General features: G+C 37.5%; 1 protein-coding gene across 1 annotated transcript; it reads left to right on the top strand.

The window, feature by feature from the left end:
* The first annotated feature begins 1,126 nt into the window (after positions 1 to 1,126).
* Positions 1,127 to 8,313, top strand: LOC140955889 (uncharacterized). The gene is made up of 7 exons (XM_073411051.1): positions 1,127 to 1,508; positions 1,599 to 1,743; positions 1,922 to 2,511; positions 2,604 to 4,141; positions 4,284 to 4,997; positions 5,331 to 5,750; positions 8,197 to 8,313. The coding sequence occupies exons 1-7, from the start codon at positions 1,127 to 1,129 to the stop codon at positions 8,311 to 8,313; spliced, it is 3,906 nt and encodes a 1,301-aa protein (XP_073267152.1).
* The last annotated feature ends 1,668 nt before the right edge of the window (positions 8,314 to 9,981 follow it).

The following is a 9,981-nucleotide window of genomic DNA, read 5'->3' as shown; positions in this document are numbered from 1 at the left end:
AAATTATTATGTTGTTTACTTGAGAAAATAAGATATGCGATATTATGAATTAATTCATGAATGAATGGGATTAGTAAGAGATTGAATGGGCGTTGTAAGAAATGGAGTCCCTGGTTAATGGGATTAATACCCTGGTGAATGGGTAAGTTGTTGAACTAATTCCTGATTTAATGGAAATAGTGCCCTGGCAAATGGGTGAGATGAATAATTAATTCCCTGGTTAATGGGATTTGTACCTTGATGAATGGGTGAAATGTTGAACTAGTTTTGGACTGATGACAACCGTGCTTGTTGAATGGACTGATAGATTATTCTGAAATTTAATTGATATATAATAATACTAGATGAGCAAGTTAATTTAATGATCTTTTGACTAAATTTACAAAAAAAAAAAAAAAGGAAAGAAAGAAAGAAAGTAGAAATAATTTTATAAATGTCTTTTTATTTTTATTTGTCTAATTGAATTATTGTATTAAATCTATTTTCAGGTACATCCCCCTACAGGACTGAACAGTAGATTAGTTCCTTATATTTTGTTGAATATCATGTTGTAATGAATGAATTTATCCTTTTGTTATGTAATATAATGTGTCTACAATTTATTGAAAGCTTTTTGTGTAGTATAATTTATATTATGAATTTCTTCTTTAATTATGAACTTATTTCGATTACAATTTCGTTAACGATCCTTATTTATAAATCTTTGAATTATGTAATGCGCTCCAGTTACCGTTTTTAGAATAATTCTTTAGATTGCATCCATGTAAGTATGGGATATTGAATTGTTTAGACATATGTGAATTTAATTATTGAGAAGTTGTGATGTAATGAGAGGATGATGTCCTGGATGATAGGACAAGTAAGAGATTTGTTAATTGGGGATTGTGGAAGAAGAGTCGATAACTTGGTACCTAATAATATAGAGGAAACTCTGCCGAATTTTTTATTGATTATAGAAAAAAAAATCCCTTATCTTTATTGAATTATCATGTCTTTACTATCTGTTTTGAATACAAATTTTACGGCTGTTACATTTGGAATCAGAGCCCTGGTTTGGGTTCAGGAATTGAATTGGAATTTGATGAGTATCAAATTGGTTCAGGGTAGTGCACATAAGACAAGGTGAATGGCAGATCGCTCTCCAGCACGGGAACTGGGTCAAGAACCCGGGTTCGAGCATAGCGAGAGAGAGGATTCTTTGGAGGATTCAACCTCTCACATACCTGCAGCGCCTCATCTAAGAGAGGTACCTCCTCCAACAACAACAGTGCCAGCGACAGCCCCTGCACCATATTTTGATCCGGTGTTTATAGCCCAGATTGTGAGAGCTGTAATAGAGACGATGCCTCAATTACCAATACCGACACCTCCAGTGGCACCAGCAACACAGATACCGCAAGTTGCCCCTACACCGGTGGATAATGTGGTTACACTAGTTCGGGTAGTGAAGAGTATGCAGCAGTTGGGATGTGACTCATTTTCAGGAGAGCCTGATGCTGAGATAGCAGGTAGATGGTTACGTACAGTGGAGGACATTATGCAACAGATTCGGGTGACAGAGGATTTATGAGTAAATTGTGCCACCTACTTATTATCAGATAGAGCACGATCATGGTGGGATACAGTGCGATCTAGGAGGCCTGCGGGGTCTTGGACATGGACTGAATTTAGAGTTCAGATTGAGAACCAGTTTTACTCATCATATCATCAGAAGATGAAGGAGCATGAGTTTCTAGCTTTGAGGTAGGAGGGTATGACGGTACTTGAGTATGAAAGAAGATTTCATGATCTTTCCATGTTTGCTCCACAGTTTGTTCCCACCGAGCAATACATGATTGATAGACTACGGGATGGATTATGCCAGGATTTAAGACAAGGCCTAATAGCACTTAGATTTGGGACAACCAGAGAACTTATAGAGGCAGCAAAGTCAGACAGAGGTGGGTAAAAGGAAGGATATCGATTTTTCCTCAAGTAGACCTCCTTTTTCTAAAAAGGGTAAGGGACAGTTCAACCAGTTTAAGAGGAAGGGAGGAGCAGTATCTAGGCCTATTCAGAGTACTGGTGCTGGGACTACTAGTAGACAGCCATCTTTTCAGGGAGGTTCTACTAGAGGGACATCAGGATTAAATGCTTTATCTTATCCCCAATGTGTTCGGTGTGAGCAGAGACATCCAGGAGATTGTTCAGTGACACCAGGAAGATGCTATATTTGCAGGGTTGAGGGGCATAGATGGTGTGATTGCTCTTATTTAGGTAGAGGATGTTACTATTATGGAGGACAGGGACACATCCGTAGAGATTGTCCACGAAGAGCTGAGTTCATACAAGGACAGAGACAACAGACCCAAAGCCAGCAACAGTCTGTCACTGTGGATAGACCGGGTAGACCAGCACAGTCGGGGGCTAGTGGAAATAGAGGTCGGCCTAGGATGCAGGGTGACAGGACCCAGGGCAGAGTATTTCATATGACACAGGAAGAGGTCAGAGTCGCCCCAAATGTAGTAGCAGGTACTTTACAGTTAAATTCATTACCTGTACATGCATTGATTGATCTTGGGGCTACACATTCATTTGTGGCTAATAAATTGTGGGGAAAATAGGAAAAAAACCTAGCAGGGTAGATAGAGGATTTATGATAAGTACTCCTTTAGATGAAGTTGTAGTCATTGATGTAGTCTACAAGGGAATTGGGATTAGTATAGATGGGCTCGAGTTGGGAGTAGATTTAATTCCCTTGGAATTACAGGATTTTAAAGTAATACTAGGTATGGATTGGTTAAGTGTATATAAGGCTCAAATGGACTGCTTTGCAAAAATGGTGACTCTCCAGGGACCGAATGGAATGAGAGTGATTTTTAGAGGGGAAAGGAACGTTATACCGAATTGCATCGTCTCGGTTATGACTGCAAGGAAGATGGTTAAAAAGGGATGTGAAGCTTACCTTGCTTACGTGTTAGATTCGAAAGAAAAAACTGGAGAATTGACAAACATCCCTATAGTGAGAGAATTTACAGACGTGTTCCCAGATGAATTACCGAGGTTACCACCAGATAGGGAAGTGGAAGTTTCCATTGATATACTACCCGGGACCACACCTATTGCTCAACCACCATATAGAATGGCGCCTGCGGAATTAGCCGAGTTGAAAATTCAGCTACAAGAATTACTGGATAAAGGATTTATCCGTCCAAGTAATTCCCCATGGGGAGCTCCAGTATTATTTGTAAAGAAGAAAGATGGGACCCTTAGGCTTTGTATTGATTACAGACAATTAAATAGAGTAACAGTAAAAAATAAATATCCACTCTTGCGAATAGATGATTTGTTTGATCAACTTAAGGGAGCGAAGGTGTTTTTGAAGATAGATCTCAGATCCGGGTATTATCAATTAAGAATAAAAGAACAAGATGTGGTAAAGACTGCATTTAGGACTCGGTATGGACATTATGAGTTTCTAGTAATGCCATTTGGGTTAACAAATGCACCGGCAGTGTTTATGGACTTAATGAATCAAATTTTTCGACCTTATCTGGATAAGTTTGTGGTAGTATTCATAGATGACATTTTGGTCTATTCCAATTCATATTTGGAACATGAACACCATTTGAGACAAGTGTTATCAACCTTAAGGGAGCATCAATTGTATGCTAAAGTAAGTAAGTGTGAGTTTTGGTTGAAAGAAATAGTTTTTCTAGGACATGTTATATCAGCTCAAGGAATACTAGTAGATCCTAGAAAGGTTGAAGCAGTGTTGAAACGGGAGAGGCCTACGAATGTGACTGAGATTCGTAGTTTTCTTGGATTGGCAGGATATTACAGGAGATTCATTGAAGGGTTCTCCACTATAGCTATCCCGATGACTCGACTGACATGGAAGGAGACAAAATGGGAATGGACCGATGAATGTGAACAAAGTTTCCAGGAGCTGAAAAAGAGGCTAACAACCGCACCCGTGTTAACACTTCCATCTGGGTCTGAAGGATTTGTAGTTTATAGTGATGCTTCAAGGAAAGGATTGGGTTGTGTTTTGATGCAGCACGGTAAAGTGATTGCCTATGCCTCAAGACAATTAAAAACTCATGAGATTAATTATCCGGTGCATGATTTAGAATTGGCAGCTGTTGTATTTGCTCTCAGAGTATGGAGGCATTTTTTGTATGGATCCCGAGTTCAAATATTTACCAATCATAAGAGTTTGAGGTATCTAATGACGCAAAAGGAGTTGAATATGCGGCAAAGACGTTGGGTGAAGTTAATTAAGGATTATGATTGTGTAATAGAGTATCATCCGGGGAAAGCAAATGTGGTTGCAGATGCCTTTAGCCAAAAAAAATAAGATGATAGATGTTGTTTTAGATGACAATGATGAAAGAGAATTGCTTGAGTTGAGGAAGTTAAATGCTAAGGTAGAAGTTGGACCTAGAGGTTCTTTAATTGCCCAATTGCGAGTAAGGTCGATACTCCGGGATAAAGTATTAGAAGCACAACGAAATGATAACAAAGTCGGCAAAATAAGGGACAATGTGAAGTCAGGAGTTGGGACTTCCTTCCAAATCCTGGAGGATGGAATGATAGCATTTGGAAAACGAATGTATTTACCTGATGATGAAGCACTAAAAAGAGAAGTGTTGCAAGAAGCACATGAGTCTAGATTTGCAACTCATCCTGGGAGTACTAAAATGTATCAAGATTTAAAAGAATGTTACTGGTGGCCGAATATGAAGAAAGATGTAGCTGAATATGTGGCTAAGTGTGGTGTATGTCAGCAAGTAAAGGTGGAGCACCAGAAGCCTGCAGGGCCTTTACAGCCATTATTGATACCTCAATGGAAGTGGGAAGACATTTATATGGACTTTGTATCAGGTCTGCCTAAAGGGAAAAGAGGCAATAATGCTATTTGGGTCATAGTGGATAGATTGACCAAGTCTGCTCTCTTCTTGGCTATGAGAAAGACAAATTCAATTGATAAACTAGCACAATTATATGTAAATGAGGTAATAAGATTGCATGGAGTGCTAGTGTCTATAGTATCAGATCGGGATCCTAGATTTACATCTCGATTATGGCCAAGCATACAACGGGCTTTGGGGACAAGATTGAATTTAAGTACAACATTTCACCCTCAAATTGATGGGCAGACAAAAAGAACAATTCAAACCCTGGAAGATTTGTTGAGGGCTTGCATATTAGAATTTGGGGGCAATTAGGAGGATCATCTACCATTGGTAGAGTTTACTTATAATAACAGCTACCAGGCAACTGTGGGGATGGCACCGTATGAAGCCTTGTATGGAAGAAAATGTTAAACGCCATTATGTTGGGAAGAGGTAGGGGATAGGAAGTTAAATGGACCTGAGATGGTTCAAATCACCACAGAAAAAGTGAAAATCATAAAAGACCGAATGAAAGCGGCTCAAGATAGACAAAAGAGCTATGCAGATGTTCGAAGACGACCTCTTGAGTTTAATATGGGTGATCGAGTATACTTGAAGGTCGCTCCCTGGAAACACATGTTAAGATTTGGAATGAAAGGGAAATTGGCCCCGAGGTATATTGGTCCCTATGAAGTCCTTGAAAGGTTTGGATCGGTGGCTTACAGATTGGCCTTGCCCTCACATCTAAATAAGATCCATGATGTATTCCATGTTTCGATGTTAAGAAAGGTTGAAGTAGATCCATCTCGAGTCCTACCACAAGTTCATTTGGAGATTGCAGAAGACCTGACTCTGGAAGTGAAACTAGTGAAGGTGCTGGATTATAGTGAAAAAGAACTGAGGAATAAAAAAATTCTTATGATTAAAGTGTTATGGAGAAGTTCGCAAATCAAAGAAGTAACTTGGGAAAGAGAGTCCGAAATGAGAAGGAAGTATCCTGAGTTATTCATAAATACTGGTAAGAATCTAATTTCGAGGATGAAATTTATATAAGGAGGGGAGGATGTAAAACCCCGGATAATATTATTGATATTAAGAAAAGTCAGGATTATAAAAAAATGAGGAAAATGGATAAATTAAATTATAAGAATGATGATATATTTGAGAATTTGAATTAAAATGTTTTGTTCAAGTGTTAATATATATAAATAAATAAATATACGGGAAAATGTTAATGAGATTTTTTTAGAAGTGAATTTTCATGAAACTAAAAGTACCAATGAGTAACTTAGTGAAATTCAATATAACCCGGGCAAAATTTGGTATAAACAGGTATCATGATTCGGGAAATTTTACCCAAAATCTTAAAAGTTACTGTTGAGGGATATAGAAGGCATTAAAAAAAAAAAAGTGAAAGAAATAATGTGGGCTAAAGTATGTGCACGGAAGGAAAGAAAAAAAAATTAGGGACATGGATCGTATATTTAAAAAAGTTAATTATATATATCTGTTTTGAATACAAATTTTGGGGCTGTTACAGTTCATCTTAAATGCAGGCCTATCATATAAATCAAAGGATTGATTGATGAGTTCAAGTATGGAAATTGAAAGGACAAAGAGAGGGCCAAACTTAGAAAAGAGATGTTGGTGCAGTCCAAACTGGAACACTGTTCGGTAATTGGGTCATATCTCGAGTTCTAGATGTCAAAATGATCTCAAAGTTTTGCACAAATTCAGTAAGACATAGGCCTACAACTTTCATGTTTTCATCAAGATCTAAGAAGGCTGTTTGCAAGTCCAAATTATAACAACAACGGAGAAGTCCGAATCTGTCCTGCAGCCCGAACACTGTTCAGTGTTTGGCCCATATCTGGAGTTCTAGAAGTCCAAATCACCTCCATGTTTTTTTCCTGGAAAGATGAGTCAATTTCCTACAACTTTCATGTTTTCAAGTGGACCTAGTTCTGATGCTAGAATTTTCGTTTTATTCAGACAAGAAGATAAGGATTTTCACAAAGTCAAAAGTTGGCCACCCACTCAACAATTAGTCATCAAATCAATAATTCCAAATTTTGGCCTATAAAAGGAGGCATTTGCCATGTATTTAGGAGCTGGGTTGTTCAAATCAAGTTCATGCTCTTTATTTCTCTCTTTATATTTTTTGTAATTCTTAAGTTTTGCTTTTATTAATATCTTGTTTATGCTTTTCATTTCCTTTCCTTTCCTTAGTTAACTTGTATCTTATTTATGCTCTTGTTTTGTTTATTTATGTTTCTCTTCTTCATTATGTTTAGCTAAGTTTATTATGTCAAGGTGAAAAGGTTGCACTAATGGTGCAAGAACAAGTATGGTGTAAACTCAACATGGACCTTAATGTTTAATATTAACATGTCATATCTTTTTATCTTACTAATTCTTAATACCTTGCTTGTTAAATGGTTAATCTAGATTTGTGTTGTATAATACTTGGTACAACAAATGCTTGGCACTCTCATAGCCCAACCGTATGGTATTACCTACACCTGGGCTATGAAAGGAACTTGATTTGTTGTTAACATCATGAATTCCTGACAATATTTAAAAGTTTGGTGTTATGTAAATAAGATAATTAATATGATCATGTCAATAATTTATAATGAGCTATTAATGACAAATCATCTGATTGGAACCTCCTCCGTGTGTGGTTTTCAAATTGAGTAATAAGAGTTTATACTATATTTATTTGAAATACCATTGGTGGATCCTCTAACCTTGACATTTGTTTTTATCATTGTTTAATCCTTACATTAATCTTCCATCTCAAAGTTCTCATTAATTTCTTCCTCCTCTTCTTTTTATTACTATTATTATTATTACTACTACTACTACTACTATTATTATTAGTATTATTATTATTATTATTAGTATTATTTACAATCTATTTATATCATATAATTTATCTCTTTGATCTTTTTATAAACTCAGTATATAGGCTGGAAACCTGTGACCCGATCTTTTAGATCATTCTCAGGTATAACAACGCCTCGTACTGAGTATTGGTGGTCTTCAGACAATGCCCTAAAACGGGTGGATCTGGCTGGCTTTCTTCTTCTCTTCCCTTTCTCATTGGTGGTCGCACTACAAAACACCTAAAAAAATGCAACAAGCAATCTGTTTTAATCTTATTTCACTGTTTCAGATCTGCCTCTCTCCCTTCTCTTTTAGATCTATTTCATTGCAGATCTATCTTTCTCTAGGTTTCTTCTTCTTCTCCTTCGCTTTAGGTGGCTGACGGCTCCTAGGAGTAATGGTTGAGAGGGGGGTGTCGCTGCTGGGCTAGCTTTGGGCTGCTGTTTTGGCCATTTCTATTGAGGAGACCGAAGAAGAAGATGCTGCCAAGGAGGAGGCTTCAGTGTTGTTGGATTTGCGGGTGCTGCTAGAGGGAGAAGGTGGATAGATCTGAGTCTGTGGGCGCTATTGTGCTCGAGCTGTTACCAGAGGCTCTAATTCAATCTTGGCGAGCTGTCCTGTTGGCGGTGAAGGAGATCGGTTGCTGCTGTGGTGTGGTTTATTCATTAGTCTAGAGAGGGAGACCGATGGGTCGGTTGAGAGAGGAGAGGGACGATGGAGAGGCTGGGAGAGGTCTAGTGAGGGGAAATGGAAAAGTGAGGGGGGCTGTTGGCTGGCTTCTGGTTTTTTCTTTTGCAAAGGTGAGGGGCCGCCAATTTTGGTTTTGCCAAGGGAAGGGAGTAAGTCTAGTTTGTCTTTGGCAAAGAGAGAGGGGTGGCTGAGGGATGGAATGGGGACCAGCGGGGAAAGGGAAAAGAAAGGAGCTCAAATGGCAGGGGGTCCTTGGCTCTCTAGTTCTAGGACAGCAAAAAAAAACCAAAGACCCCTGGGGGGACGGCGACCTCTGTTGCAGGAGAAAAAAAAAGAAAGGGTTAAGTTTTTGCTATGGTTTATTTTTGTGTTCCCCCTAAATGTGCAGTACCCCCTCTCAAACCGGTTTTTTTCTTCTCTATTTATAAAGAAAAAATCATTTTTTTTCAAATGCTTAGTAAAACATCTATATTTGATTTTTTTAAAACAATGAGCAATATCCATGTCACCTCAATGAGGAAAATCAGTGATTTTAAAAATAAAGCGTTAAAAGTCAAATGTGTTCAAAAGACCTTTGAAAATTTAAATTCTTTTGAGACAACGCTGAAAATGTTAAAAACGATGCAAATATATCAAGAACATATATTTTGTAACACCCTCAAATTATAATGTCATGATTTTTCACCCAAAGGTTTTACATATTTGTTGGGTTTTCATTATTTTTTGCTATTTTTTGATTTTTTGAAAACTAAAAAAAAAATGATCAAAAATTAGGTAGCAACAACCAGGTTGTGATTGTTGATTAGCTTCAGCTTATGGAATCCAAGATGGATGACCGGTTTGCACTTGATGATTAGCTTCGATTAATGACATTCGAGATGGATGACTGGGTTGTGGTTAATGGTTAGTTTTGGTAAATGACATCCTACATGGATGGTCGGGTTGATTATGACGATTGACTTTGGTTAATGGTATCCGTAAGAGATGACGAGTTTGACTTTTATGATTTGTTTTGGTTAATGACATTTGAAACAGATGATCGAGTTTAGATATTGCAATTAACTACGGTTAAAAGCATCCAAGGTGGATGACCGGGTTAAGGTGAAGTAATTAAACCTGATTGAAGATTAAACTTTGGCTCCACCACTCCTATGGAGAGGTTGGAGCATATGAATGAGGATAATACATCTAGCATAATAATAAGAATTGTAAAATGTATATGAGAAATGATGAAAGAATATACTCACCTTCAGTTGATAATGAAAAGTATCGATAACGTTCTTTAAGTTGTTATTATTATGTTTAGATTATTTACAATTCTTGTATCCATGTTGTTTTTGTAATAGGGACATCACACAATCAAGGTGTGTAGGAAAACCGTTCCACGGGTTCACATATTTTGAAAGGTGCTATGTAATAGTATGTTTTCAGTGTTATGTTGAATATTTGTCATTTGACACTTTTGTAAGGACTTGTAATGAAAACTATAATGGAACATGGATGTGGATGTGCGAACATGTACATA

The sequence above is a fragment of the Populus alba genome, chromosome 8 (genome assembly GCF_005239225.2).
Source record: "Populus alba chromosome 8, ASM523922v2, whole genome shotgun sequence".
Taxonomy (NCBI): domain Eukaryota; kingdom Viridiplantae; phylum Streptophyta; class Magnoliopsida; order Malpighiales; family Salicaceae; genus Populus; species Populus alba.
The sequence above is the reverse complement of the archived record's forward strand: the minus strand, read 5'-3'. Positions and strand labels throughout refer to the sequence as shown.

Coding starts and splice junctions, on each gene's coding strand:
- LOC140955889 (XM_073411051.1), top strand. CDS start 1,127: ATGGCAGATCGCTCTCCAGCACGGGAACTGGGTCAAGAACCCGGGTTC. Junction 4,142..4,283: donor CTGTTGTATTTGCTCTCAGA/GTATGGAGGCAT, acceptor ATTGTGTAATAG/AGTATCATCCGGGGAAAGCA. Junction 4,998..5,330: donor CACAATTATATGTAAATGAG/GTAATAAGATTG, acceptor TGTTGGGAAGAG/GTAGGGGATAGGAAGTTAAA.